The following is a 23213-nucleotide window of genomic DNA, read 5'->3' as shown; positions in this document are numbered from 1 at the left end:
CAACCCTGCAAAAAATGTTCTATAGAATCTCTATAGAAATATATAGAACGCTATAGAATTTCGTCGGAATTTCTTTAGAACTGAAGATTCTATAGAATATGTATTCAAAATTCTATAGAAATTCTATAGACATCAGCTTCATGTGCTGGAAGGTCTTTTCACTGTTCTATAGAGCTGGGAATTCTATAGAATATCCTATAGAAATTCTATAGACATTACATTATCTGATGAAAAGTCCATAGATTGTTCTATAGAACTGGGCATTCTATAGAATGTCTAACAGAAATTCTATAGACATTATCCTTTATCTGCTGAAAGGTCTATAGATTGTTCCATGGAATAAAATTCTATAAAATGGCAGCAGCGCTATCACCATAGCATTGATTAATCTCATTAAGTTGATTCACCAGACTTGAGCTTGTTTTTTGAACAATGCAGGATGTCTCCCTCAATTATGAAAATGTTAATTTTGTATCATTTAAAATTGTGAGGTGTCATTTCAAGGCGGACACCCAGAACTTAATTCGGCAGACTTTATTTTTAAAAGTATATTTATTCCAATAAATCAATTTATTTTTATTTTTAGAGTTTTTGAGTTATCTATAAGTAAAAAGTGTGAATATTTTCGTAACTTACTTTTTTATATGATAAAATTAATTTTATTGGACTTCCAACATAAATTGATTTAGCAAAACTCAGTTCAAAGGTTTAAATCAGACCTAAAACGTCAGGACCCGCCCACGTACCTGCATGCAGCTGTGGAAGAACAAGCCCAGACACGTTTCTTCACGGAGCCCAATAGGAAAACACTTTACCGAACTCATGTAAGTAACAATTTATATTGTTAAAAGTCAGTATTTGCCAGGATTTAAATGTATACATTTTCAAAAGCATGGTTCAATGTTATATTTAGTTTACTACTTTTCCCGCCGTAACATTACAAACCCCCCCCCCACCCCCCCCAAACACGATAGATAGAACTGCTCTCGTTTTGTTATAAAATAACAAAACTGTTTTAAGGCTGCAATCACAACCAAATTCATGTATAGTTGGTAATAATCGCGTTGTATCAATGTTTCTCATATCCGACACTAATAAGTGCGAATATGTTTCAAATCAACTTTTTTTTTAAAAATTATTTATTTTTCCCCTTCGCGCTTGCCGTAGTTGCAAAGCAGATTTCGCGGGCAGTTTGAGTTGGTGATGGCGGCCACAACGTCCATGTTGACTTCACTCGCTCTTTCTAAGCTGCCCAAGTCACGTCGGAGTTCATTGACGGTAACTTTGTTGGCTTAAACATCACATTTAGGTTTAGGGTCTTCTAGGCGCGATGCGAGACGTCACAAGCGGGCTAACGTTGAGCCAAACAGCAGCTTCGAGGCACGGGCGGAAATGGTGAGCTAGCAAAACTAGCCTAATTTATTATTATTATTATTATTATTATTATCATCCCTCCATTGTTTGTAACGTCAGGCTTGTGTGATCACACAGAGAAGGAGTTTGGCCCCCAGTCAGGTCGCCAAACGGAAGCAAGGGGAGGATGATCATCGAGACGAAATATAGTATATTAACCACGCGGTTCTCGAGAGAAGATGAATGGAGAAAATTGGGACAGTGATGAAGAAGTCCAAGTTCCATGGCCACTCAACAAAGCAGGAGGAAGGAAGCAGTCACAAACCAAATACTATGGCAAGAATTCTGAGATTTGGTGGTAATTAATAAACAGTTGAAAACTTTTCAATTCAATTCAGTAAAAAGTATACGTTTTACCAGAAGTACATATAAATATAGATATATTTAATATAGATATATTTAATGTACTTCTGATTTTACACCTTGAACTTTCGACTTTGTTTATGTAAAGTTAAATTTAATTAATATAATTTTTTTTCTTCCATGATTGATAGTAATTTCTCATCAGTGCAGCCCTGGTATACTGAATGTTTCAATCTGCAATGCTGAGGTGATTGTCATGATAGTACAGACTTAACCTTGACAATTTTTTAATATGGCTGTAAGCCTGTAAATAAGGGAAAGTAAGGTGAAATTTGTTTCTCGCTGAGGTGAATTTCTGAATCATCAGAACTGTAGGTATACCAAAGTAATTTAGTGATAACAATCTGCTGCTGAAATGTATGACTAACTGTACAGTTTAATTTAGCTTAATGTGGCACATATTTGTTTTTACACAGAAGACACACGTGAACTGACGCCATATTTGAAAGCCGCTCAGGATGGCAAGGATGTACCCCTTACTGGTGATTTGGAATATGGCAGAGGCAAGAGAAACAAACAGCCAAAGTCTTGGTCATCAGACAGTGAGAGCAAGGATGAAAGTGTTGAGGAGACTCTATCTGACAGACAGCAGGTACTTTTATTTCAGTGGTGTTGTCGCGATATGACCGAAATAGTGTTGAAAGCAACGTTAAACGTTAATTCACTCACTCACTATTTCAGTGGTGTTTCAACTGTGTGAGGTTTTGTAGGATTCAATCCCATACTTTTGAAGTACCTTGTCAGTTTTTCTTTATCATAAAAGTTAATCAAATCATGTTTCATTGTAGGCTTTAAAGTTATTGAATATTTTGATTCAATTCGACCAACTCAGACAGAATAATATTCAAGACAAATTGAGGTGTTGACAGACTTTCTGCATGTACTCGAAAATCTATCATTTCTGCAAACATATTTCTTCACTTCAATGGCATATAAAAGAACTGAACACGTTTTCTTGTTAATCTTGATTTTTCAGAAGAAAAAGAGGAAAGTAAGCCGTACAGCTGTGGGATATGATGCTCGGGCACAATTGAAGGCCCAACTTGCTGCTGTGAGTACATGAATAGAATAGAATAGGATTTTATTGGTTAATCAAAGCACCCTCTCGAGGCAAACAATCACAAGTGCCTAGCATTCATTTGAAATCGAGTACGTAAAAATTGCATCCCTGGCAACTGGTTTAAAACACAAGTTTATACTTTTACTTATATGAAAATAACACTACAAATACCTGATGAACAGTGCCTACTGTGTGAATGGCTTACTGCTACATGTACATGTAGCATATTCAAATTAATGTGCCTACAAGGTTGCTTATACATGTAAAACTTATATGGTGCTGTCAGGGCCGTATCCAGGACAAATTGCTTCCGGAAAACATATGAGCGCCCAAATTAATCATAATACAAATTATTTCATTTGATTTACTATTTTGACATTTTCAGCTGGGAAGAACTTCACCGAAAGATACATGTACAGAAATGGAATCCCTGAAGAAGGAAGTCCTCCAGTTGAGAGAGGAAAACAAATCCCTTCGAGATGCATTGAGGGTTGTTGAAGGTAGGTTTTCTTATTCTAGAAGTATGTTATTGTAATTATCATAGGTTGATGGAAAATATGCTTACATGTCGATGTATGAAATAACTTTCTTATTACTGTATTTTCATCTAACTTTGGCCTACGGGTATTGTCGTCATGTACGGCTGTCCATCCGTCACCGCAATATTTACAGAATCGTTTCATGTACGGAAACCAAACTTGTTACATCTATTTATCTTAGTGTAACAAGAAGCCTATCGAAAATGAGTCGTCTCGGACAATATTTTCCAGAGTTATGCCCCTTTTTTCCAATAAAAATCCATTTATGATTTGGGATAATTTCAGAACTGTTGCATATACAACATCCTAAGTTGTGATGTCCTCCCCTCTAAATAAGGGGAGGACATATGGTACTTGTTTGTTTGTCTGTCTGTCCGTCCGTTTTTGTGTGTTTCTCTTATATTAGCAAGAGTTACGTCCCTTCCTTCTTGATATTTTGTCTCAGCTGGATATCTGATTAATACTTGACCGACAAATATTAAATCTTCGCGTGGTCAGGATGAATTAATATATATGGTTATATATATTTTTCATCTTTGATTGCTTCCTTACCATGTTTCCCTTGACTTGAACAAGATTCCTATCAAAATACCCTTACATTATGATAGCTGGGGTTAGAGCCGAGCGGTTTGGATATCGCCAGCTTCATGTTATTAATGTATTTTTTTTTTATTGTGTCTGCATCACAATGTACTTTTTTCTATTAAAGGACTTCCTGGCCTGCTAATGAAGATGGACGACTTATCACGTCAGGCAACAATACTATCAGCTCGACGTCCTGCTGTCGCTCTGCCAGAGAGGAGCTGGCCAACAGCAGCTTGACAGGAAAAAAATCCAATGCTTTTAAGGATAAGCATGAGAAACCAAAACTGGATGACAAGAAAGTGTCTGCTATTATTGGTGAGTATAAGTTAAATCAATCTGATTAAAACCATATCCACATCAGGGAAGTGGATCTGACCCTTTTCCTATCTCCAAGTCGTTCCGTGATCGTTTGGCATGAAGTATAGATATCCATAGCTTCCAGTCTGCTTGGTCCATGAATTGACTGCGAGATGTTCGTTTTGACAGATTTATAGGCATGGGTGGTCACATTAGCTTTGATCTCGTCGGAAACCAACATCAAGTGACAAAGCAAAAACCGCAGCGCACGGATATCTACACCTTTTTCTCGTTTGATATCTTATATCGGCATTCTCCGCCTTACTATTTAACAACTAGCGTCGGGAATTTCCGTGAGTTCTGCTGCAAGTTGAGAAGTGAACGACTTTTAGATAGGGAATGTGTCAGATCCCCTTCCCGATGTGGATATGGTTTCAATCAGATTGAAGTTAAATATTTTTATTAGAATTCTATTAATGCACTTTCGTGATTGTTCGAACGCCATTGGGGACACCCATCAAGTACACAACAAGATTCACAAGAAAGTGAAATCCTGAAAATAATTTGAAAAATATTTCACACACTGAATGGATTTTCTATATAGCTAATGAATAGTGTACATGCACTGTCAGAATTTGATACAGATTTGTTGCAGTTCGTAAAGCCTGGCATGATTGCACCACATATGATTTTGTGTGCGTCAAGCAGTGCAAGTGCCTTACAGCATAGAAACGCGTGATATGCAATGTATGCAGTGTGTTGACTATCCATTGCATTGATTAAATGATAGACATCACTCTCTTTATCGAGCTGAAAAATGCCATAGTGTAACTCATTGCATGACAGCTAGTGTCTTGGTGTCTGCAGACACTAATTCTGGTATATTTTATTGATCTTTCAGATTTTGTGAAGAAGCTCCATCCCTCAAGTGAAGCAAATGTGATAAAGAAAATCATTGGAGTGAAACTGAACATTGCGCAGAAAATGGGAAAAAAAGAAGGCCTCAGAAACAAATTCTGCTGGACGTCTAGCCGTCTCTAACAGTCGGGGAAGCGCGGTGATCATGTTGATTTATGCTGCTGACATTTATTTATTACGTCAAGATTTGAGTTACATGTATATAATAAATACAAGTCAACATTCATTCAACTGCAATATTTGTCTTTCTCCATTGCCAGTGTTAGACCACAGATTTTGTAGAATGCCTGCCCAATCATTTCTACATCATTCTGAACCGTATTCCACAGAAAGCCATTCCATAGGAGCCTGTTCTATAGAACTACTCTTTAGAACTTTCTTCTATAGCACTATTCTTTAGAGGAGATCTATAGAACCATTCTTTAGAACCCTGTTCTATAGAACCATTCTTTAGAACCCTGTTCTATAGAACCATTCTTTAGAACCCTGTTCTATAGAACCATTCTTTAGAACCCTGTTCTATAGAACCATTCTTTAGAACCATGTTCTATAGAACCATTCTTTAGAATCCTGTTCTATAGAACTTCGGTCCTAAAGTTCATTAGAAATTCTATAGAACTTCGGTCCTAAAGTTCATTAGAAATTCTATAGAGATATTCTTTAGAAATTCTATAGAACATTTTTTGCAGGGAAATGACGGGTAGACCTAAAAAACGACATCCCGGGGACCTTTAATATGTTTTTGCCTCTAATTAAGTGTGTAAAATATATTTTTTAATCAATTATTTTATTATACATACATTTTTTAAAATCATGGATGGGGGGGGACAACAGTAAATACAGGCTCTCAAACAAAGGTGAGTTTTTTAACTTGACTTTTTGACTTTGTTTTACATGACAACAATGAGCTAGATTAGATTAGCATTGAAGGTTTGTCTTTGAACAATAAGCAAACGTTTGATTCACCTACATTTATCTGGTTGTTCTTTTAAAGTGTCCATTATTGTAAGGCTAATGTAATTAAAACGTTTGTGTGTAACATTTCAAAGATTAATGGGTTTACGTGAAATAGGGTGACCATTTCCATGACACCAAAAAGGAGGACATTATGCGGCATATCAATAAATTACTATGGTGCACATAGGACTCTGGTATACTCTTATTTATAGTACAATTTTGAGTGGTTTAAAGATGATGTTTGTGTGGCTGAATAGGAAAAAATATTAAAGTCAAGTGTTTGTTAACAGTATTTGTATTTATTCAATACATTGTGGTGTTCAAAAAGTGACCACTGAGATGAATCTTTTCAAGTGCAGAGTGCCACAAAGCATAACATGTGTGGACTTAAATGTAGTTAACATATATAATTTAAAAAAAATGCCACAAAAATGTTTCCACATCAACATCAAGGCTGCTTGCTGCATATCTGGTTGCGTTATGCAGAATATGGGCCAAACAGTTTGCAGGGAGCACATCTTTTTGGCTCAGTTTCAGCTTCTGATACACTGTTATGTTTGCCACAATTGACACTGGCATTGTCTGCTGCATATGCAGACATGTTTTTCACCTCTAAGCCAGACATCTCAAATTTTGCCAGCAGCTGGTTTGTTATGGCTTCTGACGTTTCGTTGCTGTCACTATAAAAATCCAACAGGACATGTTGGATGCCTTCATCAAAGTGAAAATACCTTACCACAATGGGAAAACACTTGTTTGTTCCTTTATTTGAGGCGTCGGTTGCTACGGAAAAGGGTAGGTTGTTTTCTTTTATGTAGTCGGTATGTTCCTGTACCGAATAGTGAGCGATGACGTTCTCGCACAATGCTTTGGCTTTTGTTCGGCCACAGGCCATCCCTTTAGCTGTGGGATAGTCACTGAAAATCTCCCGGTCCACTTTCATGCCACAGTCTAAACTTCTGTAGGACTGGTGATGCTTTACAGCAGTGGTTCTCAACCTTTTTTCAGTGATGTACCCCCTGTGAACATTTTTTTAATTCAAGTGCCCCCTAATCAGAGCAAAGCATTTTTGGTTGAAAAAAAGAGATAAAGAAGTAAAATACAGCACTATGTCATCAGTTTCTGATTTATTAAATTGTATAACAGTGCAAAATATTGCTCATTTGTAGTGGTCTTTCTTAAACTATTTGGAAAAAAAAAAATGTAAAATAACTAAAAACTTGTTGAAAAATAAACAAGTGATTCAATTATAAATAAAGATTTCTACACATAGAAGTAATCATCAACTTAAAGTGCCCTCTTTGGGGATTGTAATAGAGATCCACCTGGATTCAGGAACTTAATTCTAAACATTTCTTCACAAAAAAAGAAATCTTTAACATCAATATTTATGGAACATGTCTACAAAAAATCTAGCTGTCAACACTGAATATTGCATTGTTGCATTTCTTTTCACACTTCTTTTTGACAGACATTTTAGTGAGGGTCAAACCATCATGGCATGGGGGAAACTCTGGGTTTATGGTAATGAATGGAATAGCCTACTTAATTTGATGTTCAGTTTATGAACTTACATTACATTACATACCCCCAGGGGTACGCGTACCCCCATTTGAGAACCACTGCTTTACAGCATGGTACACCTTGCACAGCTCCGCAGCAGTTATCTTGTCATCCAGGGGCGACGAAACTTCATGAAAAAATGTCCTCATTGAAGAGGTACCTGCCGCATGTTTATTACTTTTATGTTTATACGTACCCGCATGCCGTTCAATTGCAGCTTTCCCCTGACTACTTACGTCGACATCACATCGACAAAGTGTGCAGAAGCCATGGAATGAGTCTCGACTGCTTTTCGTTATAAATTCGTGCTCTTTTATCCATTCAGAATTAAACGAGGTCTTGCGTTTTGGCATGATGCTAACTTTCTGTCAATGTTATGCCGCAGCAGCACATGGACCCTTGTTTACTTTTTTAACCAATGATAAGCAGATTTGTATCCGACACCGCTCTTAGCCAATCATTTGATACGTTACTGCGTTGGGGGCATTTTTTACGGTCTTTGATTGGCTATCGCGCTGCAGCCCAGCAAAGATGAAAAAACTCCGCTCTTCAAGCCTAGTGCCTCAAAAAGGAGGACAAATACGTGTCCGGCTTGAAGCTGCGCCGGACGCCGGACAGGGCATTAAAAAATCCGGACTGTCCGGCCTAAATCCGGACTCCTGGTCACCCTAACGTGAAAGGTTGCCCTTTGTCACCGATTCTGTTCGTAATTTTTTTGGACAGAATTTCTAGGCGCAGTCAGGGCGTTGAAGGGATCCAGTTTGGTGGCTGCGGGATTAGGTCTCTGCTGTTTTGCAGAAGATGTGGTCCTGATGGCATCATCTGGCCAGGATCTTCAGCTCTCACTGGATCGGTTTGCAGTCGAGTGTGAAGCGACTGGGATGAGAATCAGCACCTCCAAGTCCGAGTCCATGGTTCTCGCCCGGAAAAGGGTGGAATGCCATCTCCGGGTTGGGGAAGAGATCTTGCCCCAAGTGGAGGAGTTCAACTACCTCGGAGTCTTGTTCACGAGTGAGGGAAGAGCGGATCGTGAAATCGACAGGCGGATCGGTGCAGCATCGCCAGTAACCTACTCAGTGGCCTAGTGGTTAGAGTGTCCGCCCTGAGATCGGTAGGTTGTGAGTTCAAATCCCGGCCGAGTCATACCAAAGACTATAAAAATGGGACCCATTACCTCCCTGCTTGGCACTCAGCATCAAGGGTTGGAATTGGGGGTTAAATCACCAAAATGATTCCCGGGCGCGGCCACCGCTGCTGCCCACTGCTCCCCTCACCTCCCAGGGGGTGATCAAGGGTGATGGGTCAAATGCAGAGAATAATCTCGCCACACCTAGTGTGTGTGTGACAATCATTGGTACTTTAACTTTTTAACTTTAATGCGGACGCTGTATCAATCCGTTGTGGTGAAGAAGGAGCTGAGCCGGAAGGCAAAGCTCTCAATTTACCGGTCGATCTACGGGTCACGGGTACAAGATCACGGGTACAAGCCACCGAAATTAGTTTCCTCTGTCGGGTGGCGGGGTTCTCCCTTAGAGATAGGGTGAGAAGCTCTGTCATCCGGGAGGAGCTCAAAGTAAAGCCGCTGCTCCTCTACATCGAGAGGAGCCAGATGAGGTGGTTTGGGCATCTGGTCAGGAGGTTTAGGGCACCTCCGACCGGTAGGAGGCCACAGGGAAGACCCAGGACACGTTGAGAAGACTGTCTCCCGGCAGGCCTGGGAACGCCTCGGGATCCCCCGGGAGGAGCTGGATGAAGTGGCTGGGGAGAGGGAAGTCTGGGCTTACCTGCTTAAGCTGCTGCCCCCGCATCCTGACCTCGGATAAACGAAGGAAATTGGATGGATGGATGGATGATATAATCAGACCTGTCTTGAAATTATTCCAATGATATGAGTATAATTTTCCTATAATGAATAATAATAAAGTTATCATTATTCATTTCTGGCCATCCTATTAATACAAAGTCAATGGTGCTCAATATTTTAGTTGTGACCTTTTTGTTAAATCTGACTTTCAAAATGTCATAACTTTCTTAATCTTAATCCCGTTTTAAAAAGATTGGTATCACTCAAAAGCTCGCTAAGCAAAGAAACATAAAAAAAGGTTCCACAATTACGGTGTATTTTTAATTGATTATATTCAGCACGGTGGAAGAGGGGTTAGTGCGTCTGCCTCACAATACAAAGGTGCTGAGTAGTCTGGGGTTCAATCCCAGGCTCGGGATCTTTCTGTGTGGAGTTTGCATGTTCTCCTCGTGACTGAGTGGGTTCTCTCCGGGTACTCCGGCTTCCTCCCACCTCCAAAGACATGCACCTGGGGATAGATTGATTGGCAACACTAAATTGGCCCTAGTGTGTGAATGGGAGTGTGTATGTTGTCTGTGTATCTGTGTTGGCCCTGCGATGAGGTGGCGACTTGTCCAGGGTGTACCCCGCCTTCCGCCCGTTTGTAGCTGAGATAGGCTCCAGCGCCCCCCGCGACCCCGAAGGGAATAAGCGGTAGAAAATGGATGGATGGATTCATAAGATTAGTGTTGTAAGTGACGGAAAATTTGAGTAAACATGGCTGGTTGGATTCGACCTGAGTCTCATCACAACCGACCAAAACATTTGTGTTTAATCCATCAATTTAAAAGATATTTGGCAGACTCACAGATAAATATATAACTTATATTATAATAGGGATTCCAATGAACAGTTTTACTCAACTCTGATGTTTTTGCGTGGGAGTTTTGTTGAGTGTAAACTTGGAAAATGTTGGCAGTCAATAGGCCCTTTTCCACCAAAAGTTCCTGAAACTTCTAGTTCCTTGGGTTCCTGTAGAAGTGCGTGGTTTGTGTTTCCACCGCATTTCACAGTTCAGGGTAGGATGACGTATGAAGGAGTGATTTTGTTTATTTCTACACTGATGCCATGTAAATAAATAGTGAATATTAGGTCAGAGTTACTTTGCGAAATAGTAAGTAAATGATACACAAAGCAATAATATACAAAACAATATGATTTAAAAAAGAAAGTGTACCGAGTTGTTCATAAAAAGTCAGGCTTTTGTCCGCAATGGCTAACAGTCAGAAAGTAGTCCTCTTGGTAAATTATGAATTCATGACGGTCAGGCAATTCCCTTTGGTCCGTTTCAGCTGTAAATAACAATATATAAATTATAAATGTCAATGTTTATCTCACGCCGACAACACACACACATTGGCTATAGCGTTAGCTTGTTAGCATTAGCGTTCTGTTCACTGGAGTTGAGGCCAATAAATACACAAATGGAGTGTCACTTACTATTTTTACGGCATTAAATAAAGTAAATAGTAAATATTTGATGTTATTTACCTTCGCTCCACTCAAGTACTGCCTCCTTTATTTCACATTTATCCAACAAAGTCAGAGTAATAAGCAGATGAGGTCGTTGCCTCAAGTCCGGCTTCATACTCCACTGTAAATACGTTTAAAAGAGTCTGTCCACTTCTCTTTGCTTTGCGTAACGAAATTAAGTTTGTAAAAATTTATAAACAACAATAAACTGCATATAGTTTGAAGACTACGGCTGAGTAAATCACTCCAAGATAGTTCCACTGATCAGCGTTCTTCAGCACAATGATGCCCCACAAAAGTTGCTACATTTCGAAAACTTGTTTCGTTCTTCTTTCTCTTTGTTAAGTTTGTTGTAATAGAAATACACAAGAAAAAAAAAGAAAAAAAAAGTTGCCGCACATATTCTGATCGGGGTCCTGTGTTTGAAAAATAAGTTTTAACCAACATTGTTCAACCAAGCAGCGTTCGACAGCACAGCCCGCCCCCAAAAAGTTTCCGGTTACCTTCCAGAAGTCCCACCTAGCAGGCAGGAACTCTGAAAAGTTAATGAAGAACTAAATCTACCTGGTTAGTTTTTGGTGGAAACACAGGGGTAACTTTATTTGGGTAAATGGGAAAGTTCCTGTCAAAGTTCCTGCGGTAGAAAAGGACCTATTCCGAAAATATTGATGTTCAGGTTAAACCTGAATATGTGTTCCACGTCATCGATATTAGTGTATAGTGATGATGAAAACAACACAAACGTAGTTGAACACTATACAGCGGTCCCGTCAATATTCAGATTGCGGGATCACGTGTGAGACGCGCTGAGTGACCACTATCGATATCCAGCAAGCAGCAAATACACATTTACCTATAATATACTTTGCAGTTATGATGATGAATACCACAGATACTTTTAGCTTAACATCTTCAATTTATTAATACCGGCCATAAGTTGCTGGTTGTGCTCAACAATATATGACGTTCAGTTCTTTTCCAGTAGTTCTGAGATTGCACCCTTTTTTGGACCCTTAAAGATGAAACAGTCATAGCAAAGAGTCATCCATTGTGGTTGTGTTCCACAACACTTTGCAGATCCTTCTGGGCCTGCTGGATGGTCCTGTGGGTGGACTGTTGGTCTTTAAGGGTTGTGGAGGTTTTAGTTGGTTTTGTTCTGAGGGGTCATGTCCGTCATTTTCACAAGTGTCCAACGCTGACAAGCTGTTTGTAGATAAGCAGCACACCTGCCTAGCATCTGCTTTTTCACCCTGATGTACTTTGTCGAAGTGGGTGTAGCCACTGTCCACCTGGTCAGGAGGTGTGCTAGTTGGTTCTTGGCTTTCAGGATGGTAAAGTGTCCCATTTTGATTGTTTGCATTGTCTGGAGATGTTTGTATTAGATTGGACCTTTGTGGAAGTGGAGAATGGTTTTGGCCTGGGCAGTCAAATACTGTGTTCTCGTTGTGGGTCCTCCAGAAAGTTCTGCAAAGCTGCTCCAACTCTGAGAGGAGAGGCAGTCCGATGTCTATGTGCATCAGTAAGTTCTCCAACCACTCCTCCAGCTTTGAAAAGGAAGGCCTAGAAGAATTTAAAGACATGGCGTTACAATATTCAAATGTTTGTTGAGTATGTCAATATGCTCATACCGCTTATCCGAATCTAGTTCACAGCAGAGGGCAGCTAGTGGCAGGAAAGTCAAAGGGCACTGTGCAGGTTGGTATTGCTCAATGAAAGCCGCAACATTCAAACCAAAGTCTTTATTCCGTGGAAGGAAGTCCGGGTCGGCGCTCACTCTGCCTATGATCTAAAAATATCAGTTCATAAAATGCCGATTTTAATTCAATTGTGTGGTGAACAGCCGGTCTTGGTGTCTATAGAAACATATTCAAATGCCAAGAAGGACTTTCGTACCTCACAGATCATGATTCCAAAGGAAAAGACGTCCACTCGTTCATCGTAGATTTGTCCTGAAAGAACTCAACTTTCTTACCATAAAATCACATTTTGGAATCATGTGAAACATGTCACCATTTTATATGGAGTGTACGCATGTGTGCACTATCACCGTGGATCATCTCGGGGGCCATCCAGTAAGGATTCCCCACCACCGTGTAGCGCTTTTTACGGTCAGGTTTACGGAGCCCAGATCTCCCCCCCTTTGGAGATGATTCCAGAGACGATGTTCTGCTCCGGTTCTTCTCTTCCATCACCAAACGAGCAAGCCCAAAATCTGCCACAACTACAGACTGATTCTAAACAAGGAAAAAAATTACGTTTTTTTTAGAGGTCCACGATAAATGTATATAACTAATTAATTATTGGACATTGCCTTAAAGGAGGGCCCATATTTTAGGGCACCAAGGCAAGTTGGAAGGGCACCAAGGCTGTCAGCTTTTTGTCATTACATGATGCCTTTATCTCTAGTTTTACATTTTGATAGAGGGAGGTATTTAAAAAAAATATTTATTTATGTTTTAAAGTTATGTTATGTTTAAAGTTACATGTAGATGCTGTATCGGGACAGAGCCATTAAGAGTTTGATCAGAAATATGTTGTATAGGAATGAACTATACACCATAAAACATTAACAAAATTATGTCTCACATGAATGGTTTTTGAAGTAAAACTTTTGTGACACAGAAAAAACACAAAAAAAAACCATGGCGTTTACTTTTTGATATTCATATAACACTCAAAGCAGTTTGGCTAATTATAATGAAGTCTAATAAACAAACTTTGTTCTTCTCCAACAACGTCTCCTTGTAGTTCAGTGCAACAGTTTAGCCAACAAAATTAAAGAGGAGTGACACCTCCCACATCGAATATACAATCTTCACAACCAGCGTTCAATTTGATGAGATGAAAAAATGTTTAGCTAGTATTGATGTTATTTAAAAAAAAATTGTATTGTTAGAAATTGATCTGGTGTGCACACTGGTCTAGTGGTTAGCAAGTGGAAGTCAGGGAGTGTGTGTTTTTTTTTTTTAGGTATTACGGCTTCCTCATGCATGCTATGTTCATTGGAGACTCAAAGCTATCCATAGGTTTAAATGTGAGGGAAGTGAATTATATAGCGCTTTTTCTCTAGAGACTCAAAGCGCTTAAAAAATAGTGAAACCCATTACCTACATTTAAGCTATATATAAACCAGTTTGGGTGGCACTGGGAGCAAAGGTAAAATGTCTTGGCCAAGGACACAACGGCAGTGACTAGGATGGCAGAAGCTTGAAGTGAACCTGGAACCTTCAAGTAGCTGGCACGCCCGCTCTACCAACTGAACTATGCTGTCCCTGTGAGTGTCAGTACTTATTTGTCTGTATCTATGTGCCCTGCGACTGGCTGGCAACTAGTCCAGGGTTTACGCCGCCCTTTTGCTTATGGTCTTCCAGGGTAGACTGAAACTTACCAGTGAATCCAATAATGACAAGCGCTATAGAACATTGATAGATTAGCTCTTGAAAATGTATACATAACCTTTTAATGCTATGTCTGCTTAAGCATCACAGACTACTTTACCTACATTGTGACATTTAAACTAAATGTACACAATAAAGTTCCTTGAATCCTTGAATTTTACCTCTTTGACCAGGCAGTTGGGTGAGTTTAAATCTCGGTGGATGACATTCATGGAGTGTAGATATGCCTAAAGGAAGAGATGTGTCCAATATGTTTTATGATTCACAGGGCGTTTAATCGATCACAATTGGACTGTTCAGTAGAAGACGATTGATTCGTCTCCCATCCGAGCAGGCTTTATCAGTTCATTTTCATAGACTTCGACCAGGACTAGATCTGACAAATGTAAGTCTATTAGCATGATCTAATGAAGCCGGCGTGGATGAGAGGGGAAACACCTTCTAAGACAAACTGAACAGAGATGCCCCGAGAATACAATGAACTGGATGAATGAGAACATTTATATAAATCCCAAATGTTGTTTGTCTTATTTGTTTGATAGTCACAAAACACTCACCATTCCAGCTGCAATGTCCTTGGCATAACTCACTCTTAGGCTCCACGAGAAATTCTTATCCTAAAACAACAGGATAAATCTGACACATGAACATTGTTTGCACCATTCACTTCAGGTTTTTTTTTTTTTTTACTGTACCATCTTGATGATGGTGTCTCTCAGCGTTCCCCCCTGGATGAACTCAGAGACAATATGTAGCCGCTTGTCTTTGTAAAAGAGTCCAATAAACTTGAGAACGTTAGGATGGTCCAGACAGCGCATCACCTTCACCTAAAGCCAAGCATGAGCAAACATTCATCTACAGCTCTCTCCCCATATGGAATAACAATCTACCTCTTTCAAGAAGGTCTTTTGGGTCTCTTCATCGAAACTTATCAACTCTTTCATCACCATCACCTCTCCTGTCTCTTGATGTGTCACCTTCACAGCGCCATGAAAGTCACAGTACACTTTCATTAAAAAAAAAAATCAACCATGTTCTTCTGACCAGTAAACACTGGCACTACCTTGACAGCCTGTCCAAAGAACCCCCTGCCAAGCACCTCTCCATGTATGAGGTCTGATGGTCTGAAGATGCGATGGGTTCGATCCCCAGTGTCAGTGCGCAGAGACTCAGAGCGAACCATGTTGTCCTTCTTTTGGGATATGAGCGTCAGTGCTCTGGGCAACAAGGAACACTTTTCAATACTACAGCTCCGCCTGAGTGAAGAAAGCAACCTTAGCCCGGCATATGATAAGGAATCAAAGCTATTCCAGAACCAACATTACAGGATGTGTCTTGATCGCATTCCCATTGTTTCTTGGTGAAGAGGTGAGGGTAGACTCATTCTCATTGGTTCATATGTCTCCACACCTGATCCTGGCTCCTCCTCCAGTTTTGGGAGAGTGTATGCCAAAGCTAGTTCTTCATGGACACAGTCGATGTCTTCCTGCGCTTCTGTTGACTTCTTGGACTGTGGATTGTGTTCAATTGTCAGCTGTAGTGGTTTGCTCGTGTCCTGGATCACACGGTTTACCTAAAGGAAAGATGACCTTATGTTGGCTTTATTTGGTCTGATTATTCATTAATGGATGATTAATTTTAGCAACCTCATTGGGGCAAACGTTGCAGACAGAGTTGCCGTTAATCTCCAGGATGCGGTCCCCAATGTGGACGGAGGACAGCAGGTCTGAGCAGAGGACTTCTGGGTCTAAGCTGAAAGAGGATGCATGTAAGATATAATTATTTAGAACAATATCTTATTAAAGATTTGTGACTCACGCTTTCACAGTAAAAAGAGGGCCAGTCTCTTGGCTGAGTTCAGTGGCTACAGTCAGACCGCGGTGGCCGCCTGTTTGTGGGGGAAGTGACACCAGCGCCACTATGTGGGGACTCTTGATGGGGGATGAAGGTGACGTCGCTACACCCTGATAGAAACAGTGGCCACTGCAAGATAATGCCAAGACCCGACTATAATACACTGAATAACTTGCTGAGAGTACAACACTGACTTCCATTGACCTACCAGTAAAGTTTAGAACGTTCTACAAGTGTGTAGGTGTCTCCATCTCCAATAAACATTTGACACCTAATACAGGTGAAGCATTCAGGGTGGTACTTCTGCTCTCCAGCAACCTGTTATCACATGTGAACATGTTAATTAATCATGTTTGGACAGGTGGAAATTGTTGGCAATAGACCCTGGGCGGTTCATTCTGTTCTTTCTTTCATCAAGTCCTTACAGTGCAGAGATGTCAGGATATCCTCTGAGTTGAAATGAAAGTGGAATTGATCATTACCATCACAAGTCCTGTGGCAAGCGTCTCCCTGCATCCGTGACAGTGTTCGCCGTAACGTTCCCAGTAGTGCTTCTTGCAGTAGAGCAGTCCGTCTTTTTCGTAGTACCATTGAGACAGGATGCAGCCACAGTCGCAGCACCTGCACACCAAAGGGGAAATGTGCACCACATGCTACATGATGGTGTTCAACGGGAGCCCGGCAGTCAAAAAGAAAGCGAAAGTTGTATTTTGTTTTAGTGCACTCTGTTCTGCGGGGTTTGCATGTTCCTGCATTGTGCCCAAGTCCCAAGACAGATTTGACTCTAAATTGTCAAAAGCATTTTAGGTTCAGTTCTTGTTTTAGTGCTCTCTGTTCTGCGGGGTTTGCATGTTCCTGCATCGTGCCCAAGTCCCAAGACAGATTTGACTCTAAATTGTCAAAAGCATTTTAGGTTCAGTTCCCACTCAGGGATGTGACTCAGGGCTTGGTAAAATGTGTTTTGCTATTGACTGGTAATCAGTCAAGGGTGCAGTTTGCTTTTCAGCTGGTCTAGGCAGGCTCCAGCTCCCTGTGACCCTACACATAAGTAATAGTTTATTTATGCACTCCCTCTTTGTCAACAAGATGCTTATTGATAATGTACTTACTGAATGACTATAGTCCGCAGAAAAGCCACTCACAAATCATTGGAAATACTGTATAATGACGCAAATGTCATGAGTGTTGTCATCGTGATGGTCTGATATCATTGCTCAGCATGTGATTAACTTGTTGTAGACTACTTTTTCGTAGAGAAGGAAGGCCTTTGTACTTGATACTTAAATACATAATGTTGGATATAACGCAGTGTTTCACATTCATATTTCACTAGCAGGAGTCATGACAGAGCTTGGAGACACTTTTCTGTTGTTTACTGTCACTTCTTCTTTCCCAAAATGTGGTTCGGGGACCATTTGCCAAAACAGAAAATTAGGTATTAGTTGGAATTAGTAGGTATGGTATGTTCTTTTTGACATCCGTGAGCAGACTTTAGAACAATGCTTATGTCCAGCATGAAAGAGTTGCTGCTTATCTGAGCGGCGCAAGCAGAGTGGGAGGTGACTTCCTGGACAACTCCATGTTTCCTCTCCCGGTCAGAACCAAAAAGGTCACACTAGCACAATGAGAGCTAAGACAACACGGAAGCCTTTTATTCAGTCGTCCGTGCACCACGACTACTCATCATTAGCACTAAGGCAACTTATCATTAGCACTAAGGTTAGCGTTGCGTGTTTTGGGTTGCATTGAGGTTGCTTCATTTGTTCCTTCTCCTTTTTTAGTTGAGTGAATGCAAAGGGATGTAAGTCTGCACTCTCCTGTTTTATTGCCAGCAAAAATAAACTTAGCTGGGTAGCGCCACCACAAGGAATGTGAGAGAAAATGAGATGATACTGTAGATACATCATCGTATCGATAGTTTTCAAACCATCATCTATGCTTTTTATTTATTTATTTTTACAAATATGTCATTTAAAACAATTGTAAGGAGCTGAAAAACTTGAATTTGATCAGGAGAGTAACATTTGAATATGACCATGGTACTGTACCTCATAAAAGTGCATTTAGTTGAGATGAGAATGTGAAACAGTGATGGGTTGGAGTAAGTTGTATGTAGGGTTGTCCCGACACCAATATTTTTGTACCGGTACCAAAATGTGTTTCGATAGTTTTCGAAATAAAGGGCATCACAAAAAAAGATCACTGTCTATCTGTCTTGGCCCTGTGATGAGGTGGTGACTTGTCCAGGGTGTACACCGCCTTCCGCCCGATTGTAGCTGAGATAGGCTCCAGCGCCCCCCGCAACCCCGAAGGGAATAAGCGGTAGAAAATGGATGGATGGATGGATGGACAAAAAAAGGCATCATTGGCTTTATTTTAACAAAATTAAACTAATGAACATATGTTTCTCATTCCAATCCAAGAACAATTTTGTCTTTAAATAAAATAGTGAACATACTAGACAACTTGTTTTTTAGTAGTAAGCAAACAAAGGCTCCTAATTTGGCTGCTGACATTTACAGTAACATATTGTGTCATTTCTTATTCATTTATTTTGTCAAAATTATGAGGGGAAGTGGTAGAAAATGAATTATTAATCTACTTGCTAATTTACTTTTAATATCTGCTTACTTTCTATTTTAACATGTTTTATCTCCACTTTTGTTCAAATGTTAGAAGCACTTATTCTTCAGTTGTTTGGATACTTTACATTAGTTTTGGATGATGCCACAAATTTGGGTATCGATCCGATACCAAGTAGTTACAGGATCATACATCGGTTATATTCGAAGTTCCCATGTGTCCAGGGACGTGTTTCCTGAGTTTATAAACATAATGTAAATTAAAAATAAAGGGAAAAAAGATTTTATGATAAAAAATATCAATGTAATCATTGTAGTATCGACTAGATACGCTCTTGTACTTGGTATCATTACAGTGGATGTCAGGTGTAGATCCACCCATGGCGTTTGTTTACATTGAGGCGCGCTAGCCTGTTAGCGGTGAGCTATTGTATCCTCCTACGGTGTGTAGTGGCGCAAGTTCAGCTATTCTTCGTCGTGCAGGGATGATACTTGTAAGAAATTTACTTTATTTGTCACCATGGAGGCGGTGATTAGTGATTTAGAAGTAGCTAAAACACTGCCGACTGCGGATGGACGTTACCCGCTAGCTAGCAAGCCATGTTAAAGCAAAGTTTCAGTGTTATAGATTCACCTTTATCGTTAGTTTTTAAGCCAAAATGCTTTCATTCTCCCTTTTCTGTCCACACACTGTGTCTGCTTTTAAGTATTCCGTGATTGTGTGCTGCCGAACATGCTCCTCTGCTCGTAAAATCATTAATGTCACAACTTACAACGGCTCGCTGTCATGCCCGTTAATAAAAAAAAAAACTTTAAAAAAAGGGTACCGGTACTTTTTACAGGCGGTATAGTACCGTTTATGATTCATTAGTATAGCGGTACTTTACTAGTACCGGTACATAGGGGTGTAAGGGTACACAAAAATGTCGGTTCGGTACGTACCTAGGTTTAGAGGTCATGGTTCGGTTCATTTTCGGTACAGTAAGAAAACAACAAAATATAAATTTTTTGGTTATATATTTACCAAATTTTTAAACAATGGCTTTATCCTTTTAACATTGGGAACACTATAATAATTCTGCCCACGTTAATCAACATTAAACTGCCTGAAGTTGTTGCTCAGATTAAATAAAATGACAAAACTTTTCTTCTACATATAAAAAGTGCAACATTAAACAGTTTCAAGTCAACACATCATGCTTAATTTATTACAGCATCTGGGAAGCCTGTAGTTGATTTTTATTATGTAAATGTTATATTTATATCAACATGTGATAGCAGGGACCCTGCCATTCAAAACTAGGCTGCTGCATTTCTAATGATTAATGTAACTATTGCTGAAAAAATGGTACAATAGCAATTGGAGAGACTATTCATCCCTGAACACCATGGAGTTCATGTAGGCTTAATGATGCACTTACATTATTATATAAACTATCAGAGACAGAAATCTTCATTTAACATAATGTCCTTTTTTGCTGCTTCAACACAGCAAAAGGTAAAGTGAAATAACAGACAGACAGGGCTTTGCTGTCCGTAACACACACACACACACACACACACAGCAAAATGAGCTAACGTTACGCTAAAAGCGAATTAGCCTTCACCTCAAGCCAGGACTGCGAGCGAGCTGCGCTGCCTTTTATATTTCTAGAAAGTCAACGGGCTCATAGTGATGTTACTAGTAGTTGAATGGGAGGTGTTTATTATAATTTGGGGAGGGTCCGCTGCCTGATGCTTACCTGTTAAACGCTAAGCACTGACTACATGCGCTCTGAATACGCACTGCTGATTGGCTGTTACCGCTCTGAATACGTACTGCTGATTGGCTGTTACCGCTCTGAATACGCACTGCTGATTGGCTGTTACTGCTCTGTTTGTAACCAATCAGATGGTTGTTTGGGTGGGACAATGCTGGGTGCTGTGTTGTGTGCTGACAGAAACAGAGGCAGAAGGAAGCGGAGGTGGCTACTTAATATGTTTGTGTGGAAACTCGTTCGGTGCACCTCCGAACTGAACCGAAACCCCCGTACTGAAACGGTTCAATACAAATACATGTACCGTTACACCCCTACCGGTATACCATATAACCCTAGTTGTATTTACAAACCCTGTTCCCATATGAGTTGGGAAATTGTGTTGTATAATATAAACGGAATACAATGATTTGCAAATCCTTTTCAACCCATATTCAATTGAATGCACTACAAAGACAAGATATTTGATGTTCAAACTCATAAACTTTATTTATTTTTTGCAAATAATAATTAACTTAGAATTTCATGGCTGCAACACGTGCCAAAGTAGTTGGGAAAGGGCATGTTCACCACTGTGTTACATCACCTTTTCTTTTAACAACACTCAATAAACGATTGGGAACTGAGGAAACTAATTGTTGAAGTTTTGAAAGTGGAATTCTTTCCCATTCTTGTTTTATGTAGAGCTTCAGTCGTTCAACAGTCCGGGGTCTCCGCTGTCGTATTTTACACTCCATTTTCGATGGGAGACAGGTCTGGACTGCAGGCGGGCCAGGAAAGTACCCGCACTCTTTTTTTTACAAAGCCATGCTGTTGTAACACGTGCTGAATGTGGCTTGGCATTGTCTTGCTGAAATAAGCAGGGGCGTCCATGAAAAAGACGGCGCTTAGATGGCAGCATATGTTGTTCCAAAACCTGTATGTACCTTTCAGCATTAATGGTGCCTTCACAGATGTGTAAGTTACCCATGCCTTGGGCACTAATGCACCCCCATACCATCACAGATGCTGGCTTTTCAACTTTGCGTCGATAACAGTCTGGATGGTTCGCTTCCCCTTTGGTCCGGATGACACGATGTTGAATATTTCCAAAAACAATTTGAAATGTGGACTCGTCAGACCACAGAACACCTTTCCACTTTGCATGAGTCCATCTTAGATGATCTCGGGCCCAGAGAAGCCGGCGGCGTTTCTGGATGTTGTTGATAAATGGCTTTCGCTTTGCATAGTAGAGCTTTAACTTGCACTTACAGATGTAGCGACCAACTGTATTAAGTGACAGTGGTTGTCTGAAGTGTTCCTGAGCCCATGTGGTGATATCCTTTAGAGATTGATGTCGTCTGAGGGATCGAAGGTCACGGTCATTCAATGTTGGTTTCCGGCCATGCCGCTTACGTGGAGTGATTTCTCCAGATTCTATGAACCTTTTGATGATATTATGGACCGTAGATGTTGAAATCCCTAAATTTCTTGCAATTGCACTTTGAGAAACGTTGTTCTTAAACTGTTTGACTATTTGCTCACGCAGTTGTGGACAAAGGGGTGTACCTCGCCCCATCCTTTCTTGTGAAAGACTGAGCATTTTTATACCCAATCATGGCACCCACCTGTTCCCAATTAGCCTGCACACCTGTGGGATGTTCCAAATAAGTGTTTGATGAGCATTCCTCAACTTTATCAGTATTTATTGCCACCTTTCCCAACTTCTTTGTCACGTGTTGCTGGCATCAAATTCTAAAGTTAATGATTATTTGCAAAAAAAAAAAAATGTTTATCAGTTTGAACATCAAATATGTTGCCTTTGTAGCATATTCAACTGAATATGGGTTGAAAATGATTTGCAAATTATTGTATTCCGTTTATATTTACATCTGACACAATTTCCCAACTCATATGTTAAAAAGACATAATGTTCACACATCTATTAAGGAAATGGGAGTTTTTTCTGTGTTGTTTTCTTTTTCTGGTTCTATCTTGCACGTGCACGCCTCAGCAGAGAATGACAACATCTCTTACCGTCCTTTCATCCCTCTCCGAAACCTCTGGTCTCGCCGAGACATGGCCCCCCGTCTATGTGCAGTTGGGGTTCCGTCTCACAGCAGCAAAAGACACGAGCAGCTTTATGGTCGCATGTGGACGTGCACATGTGTGTTAACCGTGCGTACACATATTCTGCTTCCACTGCTCGCTAGCACAAGTTTTCACTCGTCCTGTGACGTCAGTCTGTGTGTGAGACTTCCTGAAAATGTGGTCGTGCGAAGAAGAAAAAACAAAACTCCCTCGACCCATTGACACCAGATGGTCAGTCTTCCTCTTTTGGCCACCAAAAAGTGGACCTGTCCCAGTATAGATCGTAAGCTCCTCCTTCCTGGTCCTGTTACTCCTAGTATATCGTCCTGTGGCAGATCTACTTACAGTCACATCTGTGTGCTTCTTCCAGGAAGTCACATTGAAGTGTGTGTGTGTGTGTGTGTGTGTGTGTGTGTGTGTGTGTGTGTGTGTGTGTGTGTGTGTGTGTGTGTGTGTGTGTGTGTGTGTGTGTGTGTGTGTGTGTGTTTTACACTATAGTTAGGTTCCCACCAGCAGAAGGAAAGTTGTTATGAACGCCCCA

The 23213-nt window shown here is 40.3% G+C and overlaps 1 protein-coding gene across 1 annotated transcript; it reads right to left on the bottom strand.

The window, feature by feature from the left end:
• Positions 1-11907: 11907 nt before the first annotated feature.
• LOC133607911 (LIM domain kinase 1-like) lies at positions 11908-23051 on the bottom strand. Its single transcript, XM_061962968.1, has 15 exons — positions 22619-23051; positions 16746-16884; positions 16472-16581; positions 16228-16392; positions 16056-16161; positions 15735-15982; positions 15473-15665; positions 15300-15386; positions 15105-15236; positions 14967-15026; positions 14571-14636; positions 13059-13245; positions 12905-12960; positions 12640-12797; positions 11908-12571 (listed from the first exon to the last, which is right to left on the bottom strand). Exons 1-15 carry the CDS (start codon positions 22660-22662, stop codon positions 12040-12042), a joined length of 2283 nt encoding a protein of 760 aa, XP_061818952.1. The 5' UTR covers positions 22663-23051; the 3' UTR covers positions 11908-12039.
• Positions 23052-23213: the final 162 nt, after the last annotated feature.

The sequence above is a fragment of the Nerophis lumbriciformis genome, linkage group LG09 (assembly GCF_033978685.3).
Source record: "Nerophis lumbriciformis linkage group LG09, RoL_Nlum_v2.1, whole genome shotgun sequence".
Classification (NCBI taxonomy): Eukaryota; Metazoa; Chordata; class Actinopteri; order Syngnathiformes; family Syngnathidae; genus Nerophis; species Nerophis lumbriciformis.
This window is presented reverse-complemented; position numbering and strand designations above follow the sequence as displayed.